The following is a 27,444-nucleotide window of genomic DNA, read 5'->3' on the forward strand; positions in this document are numbered from 1 at the left end:
TATGACGCATCTCATCCAAGGCTGTGTCCCAATAACTGTCTGGCTGTGCAGATCATCAGAAACAATGTGGTCAAAGTTTCATCAGAGCAACATTCATGCCGGGGCTAAATATTTCACATTTATTTTACCACAGAACTCAATTAGCTGAAACTTACATGATTTCTATTTGACGTATGCATATTCCTCTTGAAAATAATATCTTTATTACTGCTGTGTATCTTTCCACTGGCTAAATTGAGTGATTTTTTTTTCCTCTCCATGTTGCTAGTTGAACAGGGGGAGAAAATATGTGTGGATTAAGAGGTGTTTTATTTTTGTTTTTAACAGATTAGGTGGCTGAGTGAATTTGGCTTTCCAAGTGAATATATAACTTCTCAACTCAGTGCAAAACCACAGCTTGTCTATTCCTAACAAGTCAAGAATAACAGTCCTTTTCATATTAAACAGTTGTTCTTATTTTACTTTCAGGCTGGCAAACGAGGCTTCTGAAGCACTCTGAATTTGAGTAGGGTCTTCACTATTTCAAGTAGAGAGAAGTTTTTTGTTGCAGGAAGTTCTGCACACTCACAACTTGATCTTTGCTATAGCTGTCATTTTCAAGTGTGCCAAAAAGGCTAGTCTTTAAGGATAGTTTCAAGAGATTACTTTTTATCCATTAACCAGTTTTGGTGAACAAATGTTGGCAATATTACTCCTTTAGGATCTTGGTAGATCTTCAGACTTAGGTTTCCTCTAGGGAATGAAACCAGAGTGGAAGAATTGCTAGTGTTAACGTGCTACCTTGTGTCTGTTTCCTGGAGGAAGGGGAAAAAAAAAAAAGGAAAGCAGTAGCCTCCCACTGGAATCTTGGTCTGAGGTAAATAGTTAAATGACAGGTTCTTTGTTCTGCAGTGGGGCCTCTCTGACCTTCCACTTCCTGTTGAGTTGTGAAATGAAAAAGTAAACATTTAATTGAATGTGGCAGGCTGAGGCAGTTGGCCTTATTGTAGAAGAAATGTCAGTCCCTTTTATCTCTGCATAAATTCTCTTTACTGGCAGCGCTAATAGAGCTACAGTGGAAGAAAGGCAAGCCTTTAATTTGGTGAGTCCTAAGTTTAGGCAAAATAAAGGTAGTATGCGTCTTGGTCCCTGGAAGTGTTGTGTGTGCAGCAGGGTTGTTGAGGATTGCCCACAGTCAGATTCCTTTAAAAAGTATTTTGCTTGTAGCATAGGAAATCATTTTGCAATACTGAACTCTTCAAAGCGCCATGGGGCTTGGTGGGAGTGGTTGGATATGGCACAATTTTTTGTACTGATGTCTTGGTTCCAGAGTGGAATTGCTGAGAGGTGTTCCTTGTACAAACACAAGAAATTCTTCAAACTAGTTTCCTTGAGCTCACAGCACTGCCATGACTGTGCATTTCGTGCTGAGGTAGGCCTCTTTAAAAGGTTCTCAGCATAAATAAAACCGCAAGTTTGGTGTCCCTACCCATGGCAAGGGGGGTGGATTTAGATGATCTTTAAGGTCGCTTCCAAACCAAACCGTTCTATGATTTTGAAATGCTATAAATTTACCTGAACTTACTGTTCATCCGACTCAGATAGTAGGTAGTCCATTTACTTCTTCCATGCTTAGCAGCGCATACTATCCTTCAACTGTGCTTTGTGATGACCTTTCATAATGTTGAAGCCTGCATAATCTTCTGCTGCAGAAGACTTGGATAGTGCTCATGTACTACCAGTGACCCTTGCATATTTCCAGTTATAGTTAATAAGAACGTCTTGTCATGCCTTTAAAATAATGTCTGCTGTATCTGTAAGTAAATGTTACAAGTAGAAAGAGACAGTCTAGAAATGAATTAATTTTAATGCTAGTTCTGCCCATCTGATAAGTCTCCTGCACGACTTTATTACAGGCTTTTTTATTTTAAAACAGGTTCATAAGTAGATTGCTTTAAAGAGTTTACATGTCAGTAAGGATGGTACTCAGTGTTTAATATTGCACTTATGTTTATAGGGAGTTTTTGCTTTCTCCTCTTGTTTATGCTCGAATTACAAGTGTCAGTCTTCTTTGACTTCCCATAATTAATTTCATAGTAAGGCCAAGTCAAATCCACCTTTGCAATGCTATTGCTTTCATAGAATATTGGTTTTCTGAAAATAAATAAAGTTTTAGCTGCATGAACACTTATTTGCCTTGTATCCATCTCTCAGTCCCCAGCAACAAAGAGGTTCCCCCATTCTGAGTGTCCTGCCTTGATGTTGATGCTGGGGGCTCCTTGGCTAAAAAAAAAAAAAGCTCACATTTCTAGCTCTTTGTGTTGAGGACAAGCCTGAGGAAGTCTTAGTAATGCAGGAGTTTTTCAGTCTTACAAAGCAGAAGTCCAAGTTCTCTATTTAATTTTTAAACCTTTTCTTCTGTACAGTGTCTGCATATTTAGTCTGTTCAGTCAGAGTTGTCTTGTGAGGTACTTCAGTTTGTTTTTATTATTGTTTTCATATACAGTGGGGAAAAAAGGTAGTGTTGTCTATACAGGTGCAGGGCCTCCCTGTCCCTTTCAATTATCTGCTGGTTTTCTGCTTGCTTTAGTTCTCAATTCATCTTATTCAAATATCTTATTAGTATACTTGTAGTCTATCTACAGATGTTTTTGCCAATATATCTTTGCAATGACATCTCTTGCTGAAATTGGTCTGACAGAAGATCCTTCCCTTAAAAAGTTAAGGGAGTTAGGACCAATGATGTCTACATATTATGCCATCTATCCCATTGAGCTCCAGCTACAGACTGTCATCACTGGATTATCCCTGAAATTCAGTGCTTCTGTCATTTATGCAGAATTTGAATATTTCTGGGGAAATGTCATGGGGGGGGAATGGTGTGTGCACAGCTGACTGCTGAGACCTGCCATTTTGTGAAAGGGAAAGGCTTTGGACTCCCTTCCTAGATTCACTTCCTCTGAGACTGTGTCCTAGACTGTCTTCACAAGTATGTATTTCCCAAGCTGTCTTGTAGGAGGACTTTTAACTATCATATACTTTGTTCTTCCAAGTTCCTAGCCTGGCAAGGCAAGCTTTCCAGTTCTCTGTGAAGAAAAATTAATGGCTTTAAAACTGACACTTCTATTTTTTCAAATGCATTGTGCCTCTGTTTATTCTTCCAGCACCACCCTATGTAAATGAGTTCCCGTTAGTCACACAATTTTTTTTAGTAATCTGGTATGCAGTGGTATATTCTCAGTTGAGGGTTCACTAATTATTGCACCTTCATGTTCCTAATGTCATTGTACATCAGTGCTTTGTCAGATGGGCATCTATAAGCTGCCTAGGAGAGAGAAAGTTCTTATGGCTTCTGTTTTGTGAGGCTCTATTTGAACAAGGATGAACTTCAAGAGCTGAAGTTCTTTTCTTCTGTAGTTGAGAAAGCAGTCGAATTAGTTAGCTCTTACTGAAAGTCATATTCTTTAAGGTTCATTGCCGTCTTGCACTTGCCACCACTGTAGCTGCTATACTGAGCTCTCATAATTTTTTTATTACTGCCTGTGAGTAAATCTTCTAAATGGACTTCTTAGACTGTTGCTCAATAGATTTTGATAGGTATATTAAGAAGGGACTATGCAAAAAATAGTATAGCGTATACAAATCATACTTATTACTTCTGCTCTATTGCTTAAAATGGACCAATATATTGTTTTGAGAGAGTCTAAACATCTGGACTTTCTGAGCTGTCCAGTTCCTAGTAGTGAATGATACAGCCTAAGGCTGGCTTTGCTGGAAGCACAGACAGGACAAGCCACTCTTGCATGCTTTCCTTCATTGCAGCAAGCCGAATAATTCCTGAATTAGAATTTCATCAGGGTTGGGCATGCATTGAAGTCCTATCTTGGTTTCGCTTGTGTGGATAAAGGAGTATGAGTGGAGTTGGTATTGTCAATGAACACCAGGTGCTTCTTCTATTCTAGTCATTTAAAACTATTTTAAGTTTATGCAAGTGAGTTGCTGTGCCCTCTTTTATTTTTAAACCATACTTGAAATAATGGAGAAGCTGTTTACTAGAAGCAATGAAACCAGATAGAACAGTATCTTGTACTTTTATATATTACATGACAAATTTAGCCATGTGTATTTGCCTCACTTTCTGCTTCCATTTTATTTTTGTCTCTGCAATTGTACCAACTTTTTTCCTGTGCTTTCCAAGGTTTCTTCCCTAATAATATAACTTACAGGTAGATTAGAACAGCTTTCCCACCTGTATTGCTGTATTTGGGCTATTTGTAAGCAGAAAATGTTTTTCAAAGTCTGGGTAAAAATGAGTGAATGGACTTCAGGGGCTAGAATATTAGTAAGGAATCACTTCACATGGAGGTATTGAAAAAGTTTTGTCCATTTGTGCCATTGGGGAAATAGGCTGTTTGCTGCTCATGCTAGTCATTATATGAATGCTGTATGGAATTGCCCATCTCTGTGTGTCCCTCTTGGGCATCTGAAGCACTGGAAGTTGTGCTCAGTGTCTTTGTTCACATGTTCTTTCCCTTCTTGTTCCTAAGAGACACTGTCTGCTTTAGTCTTTCATCTCCATAAGATTATTTTAACTTCTCAGTGTTTAATGGAAGACTGTGCAGATGGATTACATAAAAACTATTGTTCTACGGAATCACTTAGGTTGGAAGAGACCTTCAAGATCACCTAGTACAGCCTCTGACCTAACACTAACAAGTCCTCCACTAAACCATATCACTAAGCTCTACATCTGAACATCTTTTAAATTCCTCCAGGGATGGTGACTCCACCACTTCCCTGGGCAGCCCATTCCAATGCCTAACAGCCCTTTCGGTAAACACGTTTTTCCTAATATCCAATCTAAACCTCCCCTGGTGCAACTTTAGCCCATTCCCCCTCGTCCTACCACCGGGCACATGGGAGAGTAGACAGACCAGCGCCCACCTCGCTACAGCCTCGTTTAAGGTACCTGTAGAGGGCGATAAGGTCGCCCCTGAGCCTCCTCTTCTCCAGGCTGAACAACCCCAGCTCCCTCAGCCGCTCCTCATAAGACTTGTTCTCCAGACCCCTCACCAGCTTTGTTGCCCTTCTCTGGACACGCTCGAGCACCTCGATGTCCTCCTTGTAGTGAGGGGCCCAAAACTGAACACAGCACTTGAGGTGCAGCCTCACCAGAGCCGAGTAGAGGGGGACAATCACTTCGCTAGTCCTGCTGTCCACACTATTTCTGATACAAGCCAGGATAGTGTTGGCCTTCTTGGCCACCTGAGCACACTGCTGGCTCATATTCAGCTGCCTATCAACCAGTATTCCCAGGTCCTTCTCTGCCAGGCAGCTTTCCAACCACTCATCTCCCAGCCTGTAGCACTGCTTGGGGTTGTTGTGCCCCAGGTGCAGGACCCGGCACTTGGCCTTGTTGAACTTCATGCAGTTGGCCTCAGCCCATCGGTCCAGCCTATCCAGATCCTCCTGCAGAGCCTTCCTGCCCTCGAGCAGATCAACACGTGTGCTTAACTTGGTGTCGTCTGCGAACTTACTGAGGGTGCACTCGATCCCCTCATCCAGATCATTTATAAAGATACTGAAGAGCTCTTTCAGTCTTGGCAAGGCTGATTGGTGACCTGTTGGCAAGCAAAATGCAGTTCTTTCCAAGAAGCAAAATTTATGATCCCTTCTGCCAGCTTAAATTCATTCAGTCCTTCTGGAGTTATTCCAACCCTTAGTTTTCAGACTTGAAACAAAACATTGGCATTGGTTTGGTTAGCCCTGTATTAAGAAGGGGAGTTTTAAAGTTGTTGTTGTTTAAAGTTTAAAGTTTTAAAGTTAATGAATACTTTTCTGCTTCTATAAATAAAAGAGCTTCGTAGGATTGATTCCAGATTTTTTTTGATATACCTTAGCATTTCTGTTGTCCTTTTGAATTATCTCCAACTTTTCCAGGAAAACTGCAGGGAAATTGTCAGTATCAAAGATTGAATACATATATAGAGGTACAATGGGGGGGAAAAAATACCACCGCCACCACCAAAAGGTTTTCTCTGAAGAAAAATAATTCATTTACTTGTTGTTTATGGTTTTTAAACTTGAAGGCACAGTATTTAAAAAAAAAAAGAAAAGAAAAATGTAGTGCTAGTGTTTCCTACTGTGAGGCTTTTTTGTCATGGAATTTGTAAACTGTGTCTAGGCTTCTTCCTGAGCATTTTATCCAGCTCACACTCACTCCTTTCCTTTAGAAATGACTGCGTAAAACTTTAGGTCTCTGTGGCGTCAAATCATAGCAGAATATAACATTGATCTTCACCAGATTTAAATTCTAAGATTTTTCTTTTCAGGATCCGCTTGTCAGATAAGTTTTGTTAAATATAAAAGTTAGTTCTGTAGAAGGTTGACTAACGTGTTTGTTTTGCTTTCAAAGCAAAGTTGTAGAAACCTTTTGGAATCTGAAAACATAAGGGCAGGACATGACACAGACAAAAATCATAGGCTGCCTAAGAACCTCAGAATAGTACAGAGATGCTGGGGAGAGAGCAGGTTTTGGGACAGGGGAAGGAGATTTGGACAGCAGGGCAGCACAACTGGAGAGGAAAAGAGGAAATGAAAGACAGAGACTGTCCTCTTGCTCCTCTTGTCCTTGAGATCGCATATCGTATGCACAAACCCAGACATCTTTCAGCCTATGAAATTTGAAGCCTGTTTTTACTCCTCCTATTATTCATCGTTTCAGTCATTTATGTGTATCCTATCTCTCAGCAGAAACAGCTACTCTGTGCTGCCCCAAGGATCTCTGCTTTACTTTTTGTGAAGTGTTAACAAAGCTATTTCCTTATTCTGTCTCCAGAAGCTCTGAAGGAGTAGCAATTAAAACTTACTACTGGAGGTTTTATGCAAGCTTAAAATGTGCCTTACTGTCATGAAACTTTCACAGCAGGTACCAGACTTAAAAGTGAGACATAGACTGCTGAATCTGTAACTCGGGCTTTAAGGGAAACATTGTGTTTTTGGGAGCAGGCTTTTATGCTAGACACTATCCAAAGATGTCCAGAGATGTCAATGCTACCTGAATTTTAATGAGACAAAAACAATAGGATGTCAGTGAAGGGAAGAAAAAGTTAGTTTCTATTTTCTCTTGTTAACGGGGGGCAGAATTTCTACTAGAAATGAGAGCTCAGGTTGTGTGAGGCAAATTTTTTTCTTAATAAATAATATTCCTGTAAATAAAATCTTCTGCCTTATCACACTACCTGTTTAATATTTTTGTCCTAATATTTTCTTTCAAATAAATAGAAATCTTAGCAGATATGGTACAGTGTTTAGTTCTATGTAACTTTTGTATTATGAGCATTACTTAGAAAATAGTTCCTGAAAAAGGAAAAGACTTTAGTTGTCGGAATATCCTGTTTCTTGTTCTTTGAGATTGCTTTTTAGATGGGTGTTTAAGCATTTGCTAAGGACAAATACTAGTTCCATCTATCTCAGTTTCTACCAAATTGAAGAGAAATGGTGTCTCTACAAATATTTTCACATACATTTTGGAACATTAGTTGTTTTGCAAGACTTTGAGTTTAATCTTGTCTAGTTTATATCTCCACGTTTTTCGTATCAGCTATATGGCCTCTGTGTGTTATTTCATGGTAGTCTGTTGTGACAGGAAGCAGAGAAGAATTTTATTTGCGTGGGTTGAGGACAGCAGAAAACCTTAAGTCTGCCCAAAGTGAATTTAAACCTAGGTTCTGCTAGATCTGCTGCTCACAGAACTGCTTTCTTGCTTTCTTTAATAGGTCAGTAAACTCGGTTTTCTACTAAAATGACAGCATAACGAGCTGAGCAGTCATAAAATACCCGTGCATTTCCATATTAAGTGCCACAAATGTCCTTAAGGGAGTTGTATTGCAGTCAGCAGATCTTTTCTCATCTCCCCAGCATTCAGTAACCTGTGTTCTTACCAGATACACTGTGTGTGTTTCTAGCTGAGGGGGTTGCACTTCAGTCAGGCCATGTGAAATAGTCACCTGGGTAAAATGCCTTTTTCAGTTAGTGTCAGTTAATTACAAAGCCATTTATCTGTTAAGTGAGTTCACAGCTCTTGCAGGCTGGCTGCTGTACACAGGTGTACTATGCTTAAAATGTCTGTAATGATAAATAAAGAGTCACAGTGACTTGGTTAAAACCATTTTTGTCTTACCTTCCTACAGTACAATAAATCTTTATGTATTGTACGCAAGGATTTTAGCTGTTAACTTTTTCTAGTCATCTAGACAAAAAAAAGTGACATATCCCCAAACAGCAAAATGAAAAAAAAGTTTGTTGGGATGCTGGATACCTGCCTCTTCAGGGGAAGTCTGGCAATTACATGTATGCAGAACTTCAGGACTTTATTCTGCAAGTTCAGAGCATGATGCTAACAAGCTGCATTTGTACTGTACTATTGTTATCCAAACTTTATGGGACTGAGCCTGAGTGAAAAGCTCTGAAAGTTATAGTCGACATGTTCCAGTAGGAACTCTCTGTCAGAATGTACATTTTAGTAGTCTTTCCCATGTGCTGTGCACGTGTTTCTCATGTTCAAAGATTATGCTTTGCTAGAGCTGGTTTCATCTGTGATGTGGTATCGGCCTGCCGCTGGTAACTGTTCTCTGAATAGTACATATGCAGTAGCTCTTAGGGCAGTCATATATGTTGACTGAAAAAGGTGGTATTCTGGGGTTTGTGGAGAGATTTCTACCACAAGTTTGTAATCAGAAAAGTAATAGTCATCTAAGTCCCTGCATGTAATTCTCTTCTAATCCATAAAAAGGAATTCCAAGATACGTAAAAAATCACCACTGTCATAAATGTTCCGTCTTTTGAGCATTAACTTTTAAAAATGTGTGTAGGAAATATTGGCATAGAATCACAGAATGGCTTGTGTTGGAATGGACCTTAAAAATCATTTTGTATCAATGCCTTACCATGGGCAGGGATACCTCCCACTCACACCAGGTTGCTCAAAGCCCCATCCAGTCTGGCCTTGAACACTTACAGGGAGGGGCCATCCACAACTTTTCTGAGCAACCTGTTCCAGTGCCTCACCATCTTCACAGTAAAGAGTTTCTTCTGAATATCTAATCTAAATCTACTCTATTTCAGTTTAAAACCAGCACCCCTTGTCCTGTCACTACATGCCCTTGTAGAAAGTCTCATCTTTCTTATAAGCCCCCTTTTAAGAAGCGGGCACCATGCCTGCTGTACAGATTATGCGTAGTTTGGGAGGCAGGAGTGGTAGGAACTGGAATTTCTGTGAAAGTTATCTATGAATCCGTAGTGTTCACAGGTTTGTGGTAAGTTTGCATATAGTTATGTTCTGACCATAACAATGCAAGTGATTTAGAGCAGCGTTTGGTAGTTTCCGGATACCTGCAAGTAGAAACACGAGTTTTTGAGATTACAGCTTAACATGCCATCCACTGGCTTGTATTTGTTTAAAAAAAAAAGTACACAAATTAATCTCCACCACAAAACAGAAAAATCCAGCAGTTGAGTATGGAACACTAATGTTATGACATTAGCTTGAAAATATAGGAAAATATATAAAAGTTACCACATTTGCTGACATGTAAGAAACATGTAAGAAGTTATTTGTCTGTTGTTACTGCTAAGCAATTTCCTAACAAGTGTATTTGCGTGCTCACCTTTACCCTCTAAGCATCTATCTTTGGATAGATGAAAGTGGTGTTGTTTTTTTGGGGGGTGGGGGGGAAGGGAGAGGGGGCAGCAGGAGTGGTGCAGTGTTATCTGTTTGTGTATCTTATAGACAGATTCATTTTATTCTTCGGGACAGTGCAGTAATACAAACCCTGCCAACTGGTTTAAAATTGACATCCAGTTTCCAGAGCGAGATAAAAATATACATATATAGTCTGGATTGAATCCAAAGCATCTTTACCTCTGAACTGGTTTAGGCAAGAGAGACGGGGATGTTCCACAGAGCAAAAAACCATGTGATTAAAGACCGTGAACAAACACAGAGTGTATTATTAACAAAACACTAGACCACATTTAATGTTGGGTTTTCTGGCTGTTGACCCATGGAGTTGACTCAAAAAGTTAAGAGACACAAAGGTATGGTCTGTTCTAGCATAACTAATAATCAGAAAAGATTCCCTTGAGCCATCTTCTTGTATGGCAGTTTCAAAAAAACTGTTCATACAGACCCTGCAGTGTATTAATACCACTGTCAGTGGGATTTCCCATTCAGGAACATGTGCCGAGAGAACTTTTTTGGCAATTTCTGCAGAGAGGTTTTTCGTTGATTCATGATTCTCTACATGTACAGAAATTAGACTCCCTGTTATTTCCAGGCTCTTCATGCTGTTGACATCTTCCATTTCACCCTTGCATTCTGACTCACTGGTCAGCCAGTGTCCTTCTGTCCTATCTTGTGGCCCCTTCTGTTTTCTTCTGATACTTCCACATTCTGATCAGCAGCTGCCTAGGTCGTGTTCTGTATGGGCAGACTATGAGTCATGCTGCTTTGTGGCAAGGATGCATAGCGTAGTAAAGGCATGGCGTAGTAAAGGCATGAGATGAAGGGTAAATGGTGTTTGGACACTTCTGGAGCACTTGCCCATCAGTTGACAAGCAATTTTGGTCATAAGCAGGTAGATAAGATGGAGTAGTCTTGGCCTGTTGTGTACAAAGAAGAGAATTGAAAAACCTGGATCTCTTTTTATATTTATTTATTGTTCTGTTGTTTTGGTTTTTTTCTTTGCATTGCTTATAGCATTGGGATATTCTGTTCCTGAGAATTTGCATGCCTTTGACCCCAGAAAGCCTCAAGAGATCTCAAATCTTTACCATGTAAAAATTTCCTCAGGAAATTCAGTCAAAAGGTCTTGGAACTGCTGTGTCCCATCCTGTCATTTTGCCATCCTGTCAATCTGCATGCCTTTTCCTGAGGGCTGTACTTCTGTTCTTCTCTGTTAGTAGAAGGCTAAGTGCCAGTGAATGTGTGTGAAGCCTGTTGGTGGTTTACAAAAAATGCTTTCTGCCATTTGAGCAGCATGTGGGGATCCTGGGAAAGGGAGCATCACCCATTTGGGTCTGTTTTTCATAGAATGTTACCTTATTGCAAATGCACTTATGTAACCTGGATTTTCCTCTCTAGGATTTCACAAATACTGGCAGTTTTTCTGTCTGTTTTTAACACTTTTAGTCAAACAAAAGATCTAGTTGTAGTCTAACTCCCTTTAGTGTTGAAGGCTCATCATATTTAACGTGTTTTAGCCTGGAGGGAAAGGAGCATTTGATGCTGTGGAAGCAGCGGGTGTCCTGACAGGGAGTATGCTGCTGTTTAAGATGTCAGCTTTTCCTGTAGTGCCCACAGCTTCACTCAGGAAAGTATCTCCTCCCTTGAAAGATGCCAGCTCCCTTCCCCATGCACACTCCTCTCCTCCAGATCCAAATTAGAAGCCTTTTTTTTTCTTTTTTAACACTTCCTCCGTCTTTGTTAACTCTCTTCTTTGTTATTGCTGAAACGGAGATTTCCTGATGCATTTGGAGCATGTTGTTGACTAAAAGGAGAGCTGCTGTGGAGCAGCACGTATCAGAGCTCCAAGGATAGAGCCTGGTGTTTCCTGCCTGAGAGTGTGGGGGTGCAAGTACGAATCACAAACTGCAGAACCAGGAAAGCAGTGACATCAGCACAGTTATTTCTTGGATCGCCCTTAACCAGCAGCAGGTCAGCTGGTGGATGGGTTGCAGCCTGAAGTGAAAGGTTATAATTCACCAACCAGCAAATAGATCCAAAAGCGAATATCTGCGTTTTGCCAGCATCTTGTATTGTCTCTGTGAAAAATGGTATTCAATTGCAGGTAATTGGTAGTGCCTCAGTTTCCTGTGGCTTCCTATGTATTCCTGTTAGGTCAGCTCAACTGCTTTATAAACATGGAAATGTGCTTAAAATCCGATGAGCTTGCAACATGAAAGAACTTACAATGGTACTAGATTTCAAACACCAGACCTACGAGGCTTTCTACCAAGCTGCATTAAGCAACAAAGCCTTGCCAGCAGGTTCAGAGAGATCACCCACCCACCCACCAAGATGAACCCACCACCAAGATAATAAAGGGACTGGAGCACCACTCCTGTGAGGAGAGGCTGAGAGTTGGGACTGTTCCTCTTGGAGAAGAGGAGGCTCATGGAGGACCTTATCACCTTTGCACCTAGACGGAGGGTGCAAAGAGGATGAAGCCAGGTTCTCTGTAGTGGTGCCCAGTGCCAGGATAAGAGGTAAACTGGAACACAAGAGGTTCTGTCTAAACATCAGGAAGTGCTTCTGTACTGTGTGGATGATGGGTTAGGGTTAGTCACCCGTTTCTGCATGATTTGCATGATATAATCTCAAAGAATGGAATAGAAACACATTTCATATGTAAAATAATTATCAAGTTTGTCCAGAATGTTCTATCTTTTATGTTGAAGTTCTAGAGACTTTTCTATAAGTAAGGTGGAGTAAAAAGGCAAAATTACGATCCTAAATGCTGTTTTCTGATTGTGTCCCAAATACATTAAGCTATCTTGTTTCTTTAACATGAATGTTTTGGAATTAAAATTGCTTTTGCATTCAGTTCTGTAACTGCTTATGTCAGTGTTTCCTTTGCCACTAGAGAAGTTATACCTGAAGTCCATAACTCACAATTTGTTTTGTCTCTTCATCTTTCCTCGCAGGGTCTCCCAAGTTCTTCCTGACTCTTAGAAGTATTAATGTATTTTAGTAAACAATTTTCCATGGTGCAGACTTGCATGTATTTTAGCTGTTTCATGGCTATTGTCTCCAAATACTTGAGAGATAATTCTGCACCAGTATCGAATTGCACTGCTACTTTGTTTTACAGCCCCACATTCTCCCCACCCCATCTTTCCCTGGCTCAGTGTTCATCTATGAACAAAACTATGCAACCTTTGATACAGGTGCTCTGATCAGTCAATGGCTGTGGTGCATCTTTGACCAAATGCAGAGTCCCTGAGCATTTCTTAGGGCCGTTGGTGAAAATCTTGATGCCTGAGGCATCCTGGGAAGCTAAACCAGTTTGGCAGGGATGTGATGGCGTGGTCTGCCAGGCAGTGCGTAAGTAGCAGCTGCTTGCTCTTGGAATGACCTCCCTTTTTCTCCGGAAAGTGAGTCTCTTCTCCCCTGTTTCGGACTGATGTAGAGCTCTTCGTCCTGTGTTGTCCTGTTTTGGTTTCGGACTGATGTAGAGCTCTTCGTCCTGTGTTGTCCTGTTTTGTATTCTTAGAGACTAGCTTTCTCTCAGACCTGTGAAGTTTCCTTATAGTTTAATGACTTGCAGAAGTTGAGTGTCAACAATTAGATCTAACATTTCAGGACTCTGGACTGCTGATTCAGAGATATTTCAACTTTGGTACTGATATCAATCTGAGTTGAGAATATACATCATCTTGCAGTTCTGAGCAGAAGTAACTATGAGAAATATTTACCTTTTCTGTATTACTGTTGGCAGATTTTACCCTGTTTATATAGTAATGGCAATCCAATAATTACAGATGTTTTATAGATTGCTATGTTTGTTTTTATTCTAATATATTTAAATAATTTTGATCATCTTTGCTGGAAACTTTTCCATCACTTATTCTTACTTCCATCATCTATTTCCTAGCCGATTACGTATAGCGGCTGCTATTTTCAATCTCCTTTCTGGCCTTCATTAAGCTTGAATTCCCAACATTGTCAATGCCATACAAAGGACAAGTATTTTCAAATTAAATTATTCTCTTTTGAACTAGCCTGACTTATAGGATCCAGTCAAGAAAGTATGTATCTTAACTATAACTTTTGATCACTGGAGATGCATCTTTTCCTGCCACAGGTATAGTTGGCAGCACAAGGTTTGCCTATGAACCTTTGTTTCTTGTTTTTCAGGTCAAAGGAATATACAGTCAGACTTTGCATGGCATGAGGCCGAAACAGGATTTTCTAGCAGGGTGAGTACTTGCAGAATCAGCAGGTTGATGATTTCTAATGACCAAGAATTCCAGAGACACTGCTTCCTAAATAAAAGCAAAGAGGGTCAGTAATCACTGAGTAAATTCTATTTCACTTCTGCCTGTTTAATAGGTGGCTTCAGGGAGGAATTTAGGAAAGGTGCATTGCAGAATGATTTAATGTGAGCTTCTGTGGTAATCGTAAGGAATACTAAAAGGGAGAGGTTCACAAATGGAGTTTTGAAGGAGCTATTTAAAATGATAATATGGCTAGGGATTTAATGATGGTGTTCAGGAGAAGACCTTAAATAGAGATCATGTACTAAAGGATGTTTTTCTTTTTGAGTACTTACTGTCTTTGACCTAAATTGTAATCTTTTCAATTTTGTGACCATTGCTAGATGTAGACTTTCAATCCCATTTTGGCTTTTTTGCTTCCACATCTGAAGACACATGAGAAGTGCCTCTTTCATGAGTTTTGGATTTTCTGCTTTTTCAGGCCATTTTCATTGAATGGCTGCAGGAAAAGCTAGAAATGACCTTGAGAAGTCAGAGTTCCTCTGTTCTACCTCCATGGCCCATGGCAGGCTCTCCTAACCCTGAACTGCTCTCAAGCATGCTGGCAGATGATCCTAAAAATCTACAGGGATAGAGACTGCTATATCTCCCAAAGGTATTTACAATTCTTTTGAATAGAGGGTTTTGCCCCCTGCCTAACTTAAATCTCCCTTAATGCAATATAGTGATAACTTTTGATTTATTGTTTTGCTTATTGTTTAGAATGGACAGGGAGAACAAATAATTCCCTTTTTTCCCCCTATATATATTGACACCTGTCTCGGGTTGGTTACGCAAACATTTTTCTAGCAGCTATCACTAGTTGTGTGCTTTCTTTGGCTTCTTATATTGCTATGTTCGGCCTATGCAGTGTGTGTGTGATTTGGTGAATCTGGATGTCTGTCTGATTTTAGGGGAAAATACTTGATTTTTCAGACAGCAAGGGTTGCTTAAGTTGGCATACAATACATGAAAAGTGTATGTGCAGTCTTGCTGAGTGCCCTCAATAGAGCTCCGCTATAAAGAGTGGAACACTAGTTTGTTTCTCTCTTGTATAGACGGAAACCCCTTCTATGCTTAGAAATAGGCAAGGTTTACATATTTGCATAGGGCTAAGGGATACCTTGTAGTTTTGCTTGCTTTTCATAATTCAGTAATCATTTCATGCAAAATTCAGGTACGTTAAATCAGTCCTGCAGTTTGGATTATCATTTTCAAAATCTAGGTTCACCTTACTTGGGGTTTCCTGTCAAGATACATTTATTGAGATTAGAAGATCAATAGAGCAATTACATATACGCACCATATGTTTGCACCCAGTGCTCTGGAAAAAGATTATTGCAAATTTAATTTTTTGTCACTTTCATCACTGCAATTGAGTATAGCAGGGACCCAGAGAACAACATGAGTAACGTTAATCTGGCAAAAATGTAAATTGTGCATTTGTGTTAGAAGTTCTGTGCTACAAAATGTGGCAAAGTGAAAAGTTCTCTGCAGTTATTTACTGTGACTCCACATTTAAATGTTCTCAAAGACTATGGTGAACCAGTCCCCATTAGTAGCTTTCACAGGAGCAAGACATTCCACACAGATGTGGAAATCTGTACTTATTGTTATGAATAAAGGCAGAGAATGTCACTCCCACATGCTATACTGCATTTGCTTTTGGAGGGCTAAAAGTTGGTGGTGTTTTTTTTTTTTTTTTTTTTTACTTTTAGGTATTTTAGATTATGTATTTAAGAACTGTGATCTATATATTAAGAGGGTTATTTATACTCATTCAAACATGCCAATTACCTTTAAATAGGATGTTATTTTAACATATGATTATTTCTTGAAAATAATTTAAAGCCTAATCCTGAAATTTTGCATACTTGAGTCAATGTTTTTATTATCAGGATCCAAAAGTGTTTTAAGTGATGTAATTTTTAAACTTTACACTTAAAATTTCCAGCAGCACATGACAGGAGTTGAGAAGCTTCACGATAGAGCAGGGAGGGAAAATATATTTATCATAAAAATTACCATATCCCCTCTGACCCCAAATCCCAAACTTACACTCATCCAGAACACTAAGAATAAAACTTATTTGATTTATACTTACAGCTTTTTCCAAAACTCTTAAAATATCATCTGACGTTCTGGTACAAATGGAACATTGATTTCAACAGGAATTCTATCTAGTTGTTCCCATTCCCTGACCTCTGTCCTGGCTGGCAAAGGGACAATAGTCATAAGTTGTCCATATATTATATACAACTGCACTATTTAATTACTCAGCCAGTGATTTTGTTGTACTCTATATAGCTGACATCACACACAAAATCCATTGTGCTATATATTTTGTCATAGCTTAGTGCTTTTCCCTACAGCCTTTGGGTTATGGATGGAAGTAAAGGATGTGTTGCTCCATTCACGTACTTAGTCATTAAAAGCAAAACTTGAAAGGTTAAAGTTCATGTGCAGTCTAAGAAATTTTTCTGCAGGCCTTGAGTGAAAAGGAGGAATCCTGCTTTGACCCTTATCCCTTCTGCAGGGCTAGCTGAGGGGAAGGCTACTGGTTTGAGTCAGCAGCCTCAGCTTTTTCCAGTCTGGGGTGGGGTGGGGGGGAATCTTGGGATCACTGGTCACAAGGCAGGATGTGTCCTGGAGCAGGTACCAGACCAGAGAGAGAGCAGATTCCCTAGAGATATTGTGAGGCGGATGGTTCCACAAGATCAGATTTGTGTTCCTTTTGGCCAAATTAGGCTTCAGCCTACTTTCAGTGATTTTATTTTCGTGCCTTTAGATTTTTCTTCATGTGAGCTCTGGCTCTGCTGGAAAATATCTCTTATCTCTCTCATGCCATGAGAAAATTCCTAGTTTATTTATAACCTCTGAGTTCACAACTTAAATGTGGGGCTTTTGTGTTCAATGTACTAAAGAAAGTTAACCCATTTCTTGAAACATTGCTACTTTAATAAAGGTATGTTATCTCAGAATTTGGGCAGAACATGTCATGGTTTACGTGGATTTTCAGGAAGGTAATTGCACACCTCAAATGTAATTCATCCCAAGACTAAGCAGGACATAGCTATAACGTAAACAGAGCCACGTCTCTTATTGTTTCACCTCAATATAAACTTAATTTATTTGGAGTACTTCTGAAACAGCATGGAGATGGTCCTCAAGTCATTCGATCAGCTGTAGCATAATTGAAGCTTGTCTCTGAAGCTTATTTTAATTTATAGCAGAATATTATGTTCTTTTTGCTTGTTGATTGACTAAATAACACAACACAATTGTTATCAGTACAGGAGAACTTGGTTTTGACATGGACACTGGAGGGAGAGTGTTACGAACTCAACTGCTGTTGCTTCATTTTGTATTCCACTGCAACCTACTAGATGACAGAGTGCATGATTAAGGTATATGCTGTTTGCTGCAATAATGATCTTTACTCACCTCTTGACCCCTTGATTTTCTTTAAGGTTCTATACCCTGAAGAATTCCCACTTATTGCAGCATATTTTCTTGATCTTTGCTCATGCTGGTTTCATGAATGATCCTGTATGAAAAATTATTTCCTGTCTCCAGTGAGGATTGTTAGTAAACCTGGTGTTACAGATGTGGGAGAGGCTGTGAAATCACTAGGGAAGGGAATAAATTAGACCCAGATAATACACAGATAAAGGATGTGCAGATCAGGGTCATTTTTCACAGCCCAGCATACATTAATGATTTACCTCCAAAGGAAAAATGCCTGAAAAACAAAAGGAGAAAGTGTATTTACTAATATTGTTTAAAAATAGGCCCCAAAACCAGCATGGTGAATGATGATTATTTTGTCCGAACTCTGACAGTCTTTCTTGCTGTATAGCATGAGATCAGTGTGGTGCAGAAGTAGGAGTCTGGGAAAGCCACTATCCAAACAAATGCTTTAAGCCACCTTCATGGTGTGAGGGAAAGAGGACAAGGGTCAGTATTGATCCAGAGGAAAATGGTGAACAAGTCAGATTTTATGGTCACGGATTGGATTAGTGGTGTTGAATTACTGGTAGGCAGAAGTAGGGACTCTGTTGTAGAGTGCAGAACAAGAACTATTTAGAAAAGAATCATGTCGCATGAATTCATTTGGAGCCAGGCCCTTCCTGCATAGTAGTCGATCTATTACAAACACAGATTTCTCTGGTAACCATGCTTGCTTTGACTGCTATGATACAATTAGTTTCTCATGATCTACATGGTTATGGTACGTGGTGAAGTTGTTTCTGCAGCAGAAGCCATTACTTTCTCATCAAGTCGAAAGGATTAGTTATAAAGCCCAGCAAGTTGTACAGTCCATGTTTATAGCAACCAAACTCTCTGTGCTATGGTCTGTTGATGCATGAGAGATGTGCAGATCCATAATATAAGATCCACTATGCTCCAGGATGATCAACAAGCACCACTTTTATTGGCATCTTTTCCACTTGCCTCTTGGCTGAAGGAAAAAGATAGTATAATGCGCAGTGATGCAGCAGATGTTTCAAAAGCCCTGTCAATAGGGAGATTACCTAAACTAGAGTGTTGTGGAATGCCGGAAATACAAAAATAAATATCCATGTAAGGTTTGAATCTGCTACGAAAGTTTTGGGATTAGATTGCACTGGGGGGGCCTCCTCTGTTACTGTTTTTGACCGCTCTTTTGGTTTTACTTGTTGTGTGCCTGTTCTGTACTAAAACAGTAGAGCAAGGAGCAGATCAGTAAAGAAAATACAACTGGAGGATGCATCTGGTTTGCTGTAGAGAAATTGTTTACCTTTGTATTGTTTACTTGCCTCCTATCTTCAGATTTACCATGACCTGCAAGGGAACATTCCTCTACCACAGCCAAGGCATTCAGGTGGAGCTAATTGAGCAATTATATTATCAGGTGATAGAAGTAAAAATCTTGTCAACACATTTGATGGATTAAGCAATCTGACTTGTTTTAGTTTGACTTACTGTTACGTAATAGTTACGTTGCTACATAGGTGCATGCTCTGTGCAAAACAGAGGTAAACAGCTGTTCTAACATATACGTTAGCTGACATGGAGATCATGACTTCAGTTGACTGACCGTAGAAGAAGGTTACAATAGAGGTTTCTGATGATCAGCTTTGAATGTGGTCAGTCCACGTAATATAACTGTCTTCCTTCTAAGAAACTGACCCTTTCTTAGAAATCTTCTGTCAGGGCTTTTAGCTGATGCTGAGCTAACACATGAAAAAATTCTACCAGTGAGAGGTGCATTTCGCCTCTTAAGTATCCATGAAGGAGTGCACGAAGCTAGGCAGTGTCTAAGTGCTGGTGGGTTTATGCAGAATTGCAAAGGCAAGTATATACTTGTGAGGGGTCTGGAGAACAAGTCTTACGAGGAGCGGCTGAGGGAGCTGGGCTTGTTCAGCCTGGAGAAGAGGAGGCTCAGGGGCGACCTTATCGCCCTCTACAGGTACCTTAAACGAGGCTGTAGCGAGGTGGGCGCTGGTCTGTCTACTCTCCCATGTGCCCGGTGGTAGGACGAGGGAGAATGGGCTAAAGTTGCACCAGGGGAGGTTTAGATTGGATATTAGGAAAAACGTGTTTACCGAAAGGGCTGTTAGGCATTGGAATGGGCTGCCCAGGGAAGTGGTGGAGTCACCATCCCTGGAGGAATTTAAAAGATGTTCAGATGTAGAGCTTAGCGATATGGTTTAGTGGAGTACTTAGTGTTAGGTCGGAGGTTGGACTCGATGATCTTGAGGTCTCTTCCAACCTAGAAATCTGTGATACTGTGATACTGTGAAATCTCAAATATCAAATTTCACCTCTATCCTTTATGGCTGTTCTTTGGCTATGAAGTCTGATCTCTGTATCCCATGGTGAAGACATTGATTTGGTACTTGAAATTTAAATGGGCCTGTATTCCAATGTCTTAGGATGTCCGTTACTCTTTAGGCCAAAAAGATCTCACATTTTATTATCCCAGTATACTTGGATTTTTATTTATTTAAAAAAGAAAGTGTGTGTGAGGACTGGAAGTATTTGTCACTTGGGCTCAGGAAGGGGAAGGTTGTCCAGCATCTTGGAAGGTGTGAAAAGGAGAGCCATGAGAATGGCTCTTTGAAGAAATGTTTGCAGTAATATTGTCCTTCTCCCTGATCGCAAGACGCGCCCCCCCCCCCCCCCCCCCCCCCCCCCAAAAGAGATTTTTTGACTTGACAAGAGATTGGTAAATTAGCTTAGTGTAGAGTGGATGTGAACTAGCTATGTCTTTACTGTTTTTAATAAGAGATTGATTAAATAAGTGCAAAGCTCTTAACCTTTCTGGCTGCAAAGGACCATTAGCCTTGTGGGCTGAAATCTCATACGGCAAAAACATCTTCCATCCATGTTTCCCTCCAGTGATTTGTGTTTGACTAATGCATGTACGCCACAAAGGCATGAATATCCACTACTTCCTTTGGTAGTTTGTGATTGTTGTTCCCTTCTCACTCTTAAAAACATGCATTTTACTTGTAATTTGAATTTGTTTAGCTTTAATTTTCATGGTTGAACCAGCTGATTGAGAAGCCCTTGCTTTTTGTCTTATTCAGGAATTCTTTGATTAGATTATTGCAAAATGTTTTGCAACTCACATATAATTTTTGTTGTTCTTTCCTCCAAATTTTTCATTGTTATCCTTCAGAAGTGGACCCCAGAGCTAGACTCTGTCTCCAGTGTCGCCTTCATCTGTACCAGGCCGAGAAGGGAAAATACTCCGTATTGGTTAAGATTTCCCAGGGCTGTGATCAGATCCCTTCCTGGGGAAACGTTTCTGTGGGGCTGAGCCTCGGATTAGTGGAACCAATTTTTCATTTACTGATTCCAACATGTTTAATTTTGAGACATAAGTCTGCCCAAGAAGGTGTACCTAAGCTTTTATATAAAATTAAAGCCATGAATGCGTGGCATGCCATGCTAGTCATACACCGAAAGAGCAGATAATATTACTGAGAAACTCAGTAACTGTGTGCCTTCAAAAATCACTTATTCCTCATGGGAGGAAACGACAACAACAAAAAAGAGAGAAGTCACACTATCAGCAAGCCTGTTTTTATTCTACCAGGCAGTTGAATAATTAGATTACTTTGAGGCCCAATTTCGTATTTTGTATCCAAAGGTCATGGCTCTTGTTGGAGAGATCAATTAATATATCAGTGTATCAGATTCAGCATAGAAATGTCATCCAAGCGACGTACAGGAAACCTTTGCATACTGTTTGTTTGCCTTTGCTGGTAGTTAATCTGGATTACTGTTTGCTACCTGTTCCATTTATCTTGCTCAAGAGCTTTAGCAAATGTTTATTGGACATAATGTTCTGTTCCTTTCCCTTTTTTCCTAAGAAAATGCAGGCTAACCCCAGGGCAGTACCAGGCTGCAAATGTCATGTTGCTGGCTGCACTCTGGTCAGAGGAGTTTCTTTACTGCTGGTGGGGGAGAATAGACGTTTTTAGGGATGAGAAGAATCTGCCAAACAGGGAATGGGCCTTTAACCATTTTTTGAGTGAGAAATGAGCACAAATTAGATACTTCCACTGATCTGAACAAACCAAACAAATTTAATACCAAAGTAAATACCTAGTAAGTAGCAAAAAGCAAGCTAGTGAATAGCAGCAATCTGTTTTGTTGTTCTTTACCCACGTGTCCACTAACAGCCTCTTCTGGAAATGGGACACAGGCCCGCTATCTAGTAAGGCTGTCTTCCTTTTAGTAGGAAGGTGTTCAAAAGATCTTCCAAGACCTCCAGTGCTGTTCTGTGAACGTTGCTTTCCAGTGTACTGATTATTCAGTTTTGTTCAATTGTAATTCATATGCTGTCTTGAAAGTGTGGAGCACTATACAAGGCATTATTGTTACCCTGTGCAAATATAATACAGAGCAAGTGATGCCTGATAGTTAGCAATGCTTGTTAACACTTGAAATGACAGATCACAATTGCTCATAATGGAAGGAGAGTAGGAAACAGTAGACTAGGCAATGTTTTGTATCTCAGGAATGGTTGTATCCCATGATAGTGTGCTGGAACACAGCTGTCAGAGATGGGTTCTTCAGATGGGAAGGAAGTAAGGGTGAGATACTAAAAAGCTTTATCCCTTTGACTATGCCTAAAATTACCTTTTACCAGGGAAAGGTAAATTGTACTCATCACCCAGCAAATGAACGCAATTTTAGTTCCCACAGGAGAATTTGCTGACTATAAACACTTGTCAAGTCAGGATGCACAACTCCTGCTTGTTTCTGTGTTCTGTGGGAGCCTGTACATGTCTGTACTCTGTTGCTTTGAGGATTTCTCTGGTGCATAAGACAGACAGGCCTCGAAAGAGACAGCGAGACTCTGAGAGTGGCATAGGGGTGCCCTTTTTTCTGTTATTTCATCTTTGCCTTTTTCTCTGCCTTGGTGTATGAGAAGAGAGATGCAAGGGGGATGGTTAGATCAGCTCCAGGATCATCCAGGAATATTATGTGCCTGTATGTATCTGTTTACACCAAGTGGCCATACTACACCCCAGCATCTGTCTGTCTCTACAGTGTAACTGATCATTTCGGATGGCATGTAGACATTTTGTAGTCTCTGCCTTGTTGGTAGACACTTTCAGGCAGAATGGGGATGACACCCCCTACCTCTCCTGTCTGACAGGCAGTCTGTATGGATGGAAGAGGCTAAATTAAAAACAGTAGAAGCAGACTTTCTGGTTTTTCTTGATAGCTGGAATAAAGGACAGAAGGGAGCAGTCTGTGCACTGCAATTAACATCAAGTGCTATTGCAACTCATCTTGTAATGCGATATAGATACAATCTCAGCAGAAAATTGAACACTGCACTGAGTCAGAAACTCAGAGCAATGCTGAGTTTTGAAGAAAGTAATTAGCCCCAGGGACCTGGTGGTTTCTCATTTCCCCTGTGGTAAACACAGGGAAGTGGAACAGTACTTCCCATAGGCTCCCAAAGTCAATTTAGAGAAGGTACACAGCCAATTTATAAACCTAAATTTTAATAAATGCTTAGTAAAAGGCAGGTGCACTTGCCATCTTCCTGCAGTGCCCTTCGTGTACAGCGCAGTGTCCCACTGATTTTCTTTCGTGAGCGTGTAATACCCCTCATCTGCCTATGCACCGCTTAGCCAGCCTCGAGCCCCTGCCAGCACAGCTGCTAGAGAATGCAGCCTGGTGCAGCATCTCTTTGGTACCCCTTGCCACGCGGTACCGTGCCTTTCCTACTGACCTACTGAGGCCAATGCTGGCAAGGCAGGTCTGCGTGGGTCACTGTTGACTATACTTGCCTGGAACCAGGTGCTGTAGGTCTGCCCTCTGTATGGTGCTTCACCTGATCACTGCTTCCCTTCAGCCCTCAATACAACAGTGGCCCAGTCCGCCCTTGTGCTGCCCTGCACTTGGCTTTCACAAAAGCGGTGATTTGAGGTTTTCCAGAACTCAGTAATGATGTGAATTCTGCTTTAATTCTGCTTTCCTTCCTCAGTAGAAGATTAGAAGTGTACTGAATTGCAGAAATAAGACACCTGGTAGCCAAGAAAGCTTTGATCTTGCTAATGACAGGATGTGATGGCTGGGAGCTCACAGGAATCGTATGAGAAGCAAGGAATCAAGCTGTTCAGGTAACTTAACAGGGAAGACAGCGATCTCTGTTTATGCTACATCTTGAGATGAAAGTTGAGTTTAGTTCTTATATATCCTGTGCCTGCTCTGGGTGACCACAAGCTCATGCATCCAGGATTCTAACTCCTGCTTTCCTGCCATACTGCTTGTTACTTTTCTGTGGCTTGTCCCCTTCAGAGGGAGAGAGAGAGGGGAAAAAGAGAAAAAGCTTGCAAGGTTTTTGGGGCGTAATGATGTCTGTTTCTTGTGAAATGCATAGGGCACTTGAGGTGTCATAGTGAAATTAAATATTCCAGTGAGTTTGCCACAGTGCTTTGCATGTTCCTGTGCCTCTTTCCCCAAAGCTGCACCCAGCAATGTAGACCACCAATACTGCATGCTGTAAAGCTGCTTGCAGTGAACACTTTTTTGTTCAGCATTTGTCTGTCCAGAAGTGTCTAGTCGATATAGTCTTGCATGTGCGTTGATTCATAAGAGTTTTTCTCAGACTTCTTTCATTCAGTTGCTGGTACAATAGAGGTTGGTAAAGAAAACTGGTTCCGTTGATCCATATCTTAAAGTATTGGTCACAGGAACTGGTTAGGAAATAAATACAGAGCCCGTCACTTGGACTCTTCAGACTTTTTGTGGGACTGCAACCTTCCGATATCACATTCGTTTTCAATTTTCTAAATTCTGTAAGTGCCCTCTAGTGGCTCATTCTCTGTACTGTTTTGTATTCATTGTCAGAAACAGACCAGCTATTGAGTGTTCCTCTCTGGATAGGGCAGGAGCCATGCAAATGCCCTCATTATTTTGAGGATAGTACTGGTTTGTCCTACATAAGCAAATAAAAATAATTATTGGACAGTCACTGCAGAAAACAAAGCAAACCACTAAGCCACTGTTGTGGAAATTGAATGTCTGAACTGAAGCGAGTGTCAAATCAAGTGTATATCAGTGGTGGGGGGAGAGAAAAAAAACAACTAGTGGACACTCACTGGACTACATTAGAATGGTTTCAATAAGCACGGCATTAGTGAAATTTTTCTGAGTAACTATGCTCTAAGGTTTGAGGTGACAGTGTAATCTTGTTTTAGTTTCGTATAGCAACTCTAGTCTGGGCTGACAGATTACTGATATTATGTTTATACCATGACAGTATCCCAGTTTTCCTGAAACCAAATTTGTTCTTTATTAAAGACTTGGCTTGTTAAAATATATATATTTTTTTTACAACAATATCTGGACTGTGGTCCAAGACTATGCCATGCTTTGTTAGTAATGGGAGTATTTCTGCTTTGTGTTCAGTGCTGTGCATTGTAGTTGCCTGGCACGCTTGTTGGGGAGCATCTTGAAGTTGTTTATTAAGGGATTGTTTTTGGGATCATGGGCTTACCTTGCACCAAAAAACAACAGGGGAGGACTTTCTCTGTTCCAGGAAAGGATGAGATGGGATGCAAACTCCTTTTGTACTTTGTTATATCCCTGCTAGTACAGACTTTCAAAGGGCTCTAATGGCATTTGTCAGAAAATGCATGCTTATTTATTTAAAAATTAATGTTCTTGTGTAGTTGTTTGCTATGTTGATATTTTTTTCCTCAAAGGATTGAAAGCTCATTTTTAACACAGATAGGTCAGTGCTGTTACGACTTTTATTCTGCAGTAAAATACTTTTTCATTGCTCATGGTGTTCTGGTGTGTGTGGTTTTTTATTTATTATTTGTTATTTTCTTCTTTCTTTTAAGTAAAAAATGAAGTCCCCTTTTACACATTTAATTTCATCCAGTAACGTAGCCAGTGTAGGATTCTGGTGAATCCACATTCAGGAATGGATTTATCCAAGCTATTAAGGTCATATGACAACATGCTAAGAGCCAGATATGCAGGTACTGTGCAAACTGGCATGTATGAGATTTCCTTATGGTCTCGTATTAGCCTCCCACCAGCTTCCTTGTAACCCACTCAGTTGACATGTAAAAGAAGCTTAGGTGGTACACTTTGTGGTAAGCTCCTCTTACCATGTAAGCATTAAGAATGCACTATTGAAATGCGCCTTACCTTGTCTGAACCTTACCTTGTCTGAACTTGCTTCTTTTTTTTCCTATCATACTTTGTATTTGCACTGTGTTCAACATCATAGGCAATATACCTTCAATGTGGAATAGGAAAAGAAGGACATTCATTTTTCTCTGTATTACTCCTTGGTTGTGGTAGTCAAAAATGACATTAAGCTAGACTGTTCATTCTTCCTACGGAGTAAGAAATATGCAGCGTTTCATTCTGGGCACAGGGAAACTTACGTGCTTCTCCGTGCTATGGAAAGGAAAGCTGTCCAGTATGTGACAGCATCACTGACTCAGAAATTGTGCAAACTGACTTGCGACAGGCTTGACAGTTATTCTACTGTAACCTATGCTGCTCTGGATTTTCCTCACCTGCTGCCCTGCCACCCCCCCCTCCTTTGTCCTGGAACTCAGGAGGAGGCAAATTAAAGTTGTCCAAACTAAGGAGCTTTTCTGCCTTTTAAATGAAATTATTTCTGCTATTTTTTTAATTTCATTTCATTTTTTCATCTCATTCTCTTTGAGAGCCTTTTTTTTACCCATCTCTTCAGAAGGGGATATAGCTTCTGGGGGTGTTCTACGATCTACAGTATTGGTAAGACAGCTCTTCTGAGACCTCATGTCAGTGGCAACCAAGTTGTACTGCTACTGCAAGCTTACTCTAAGGAGCTCTTGGCAGCCATGCCCATGGTCACCCACAGAAATGCAATGCGTCTGTGTTCTTGGCCTTTCTGAAGGAACAGGGATTAATGTATGATCTCAACAGTACAGGTTTTTTTGACTTCCTTGCCTCTATAACATCATGTCTGCTGTTCTGAAGAAGGTGGAGAATCATTTGTGGAGGGCATATATGGAACTCTTTGCAGACAAAAACATTGTGATTCACAAGGCCTCTGCCTCTCTGGGTCACTCACTGAGTGTTGATTCATCTGTGCTCCAGGATTCTTCTGGCCTTGGGATGTCCTAAATCTGTAGCCCCCAACCACCAAGTACCTTTCACAGCGTGTTTCTGTGGTACAGACTTAGTATGTCCAAAAGAAATAGTCTAGTTATGCTTGAAAAAGAAACTGCTGTTACCAGGTGGCTGGCTGACTGATACTGTGGAGCCACTGAACCTAACTGAAGCATGCTTTTAAAAGAATTTTAAGAAGAAAAAAATTAAAAAGGAATACCTGGCATCACAGAACTGAAACCCCATTTTTTGATGGAGTCTCACTTGATTGGAGCTAATGTTCATCTCAGAGAAAAGGGCTGTAAGGATACCAGCAGAGGCTTCCAAGAAACAGGAGTAGTCCTGAACTGAGAGAGGCAAATAATGGCTGTTGGCAAGTGAAACAGTGAACCTAGCATGAAGCTGTAAATGAGCAGAGATGAATACACTGTCAGAAGTTCTTTCATAGAAAGGCCAAACACAAAGGTTTAATGAATGCAAACCATCTTGCACCCAGAGAAGGTACGAGGAAACATCTTGGATTCATAGCAGTACATATTCATCACCAAAACTTGCTTCCTTCAATGCTTTTGGGTTAAACTAGACCAAAGCAAGTGGTACCTTTACATCACTGAAGGGATGGCTGCCTCTGAGCCTTCAGCAAAAAAGGCAGCAAATGATTGTGGGTGGTCTGACAGCCATAGTATCATAGAATGGTTTGGGTTGGAAGGGACCTTAAATATCTAATTCCACCCCCCCCGCCATGGGCAGGGACACCAGGTTGCTCAAAGCCCCATCCAACCTGGTCCTGAACAC

The 27,444-nt window shown here is 40.5% G+C and overlaps 1 protein-coding gene across 15 annotated transcripts in view; it reads left to right on the forward strand.

Annotated features, from left to right (window-relative positions):
• Positions 1 to 27,444, forward strand: part of SLC45A1 (solute carrier family 45 member 1) — a 71,193-nt gene that overhangs the window by 27,403 nt on the left and 16,346 nt on the right. For 7 of the 15 annotated variants that reach the window (XM_066982038.1, XM_066982048.1, XM_066982037.1 and 4 more), the window contains one exon: positions 13,898 to 13,959. The exons of 1 other annotated variant lie outside the window; for it this stretch is intronic. In XM_066982038.1, coding sequence (XP_066838139.1) covers positions 13,931 to 13,959 — 29 coding nt within the window. In that variant the 5' untranslated portion in view covers positions 13,898 to 13,930. Of the gene's footprint in view, positions 1 to 13,897; positions 13,960 to 14,458; positions 14,633 to 17,307; positions 17,424 to 20,668; positions 23,652 to 27,444 lie in introns of those variants that run through there. 7 more of the 15 variants (XM_066982036.1, XM_066982040.1, XM_066982042.1 and 4 more) reach the window with 7 other exon arrangements.

This window comes from Anser cygnoides, chromosome 23 (genome assembly GCF_040182565.1).
Source record: "Anser cygnoides isolate HZ-2024a breed goose chromosome 23, Taihu_goose_T2T_genome, whole genome shotgun sequence".
Taxonomy (NCBI): Eukaryota; Metazoa; Chordata; class Aves; order Anseriformes; family Anatidae; genus Anser; species Anser cygnoides.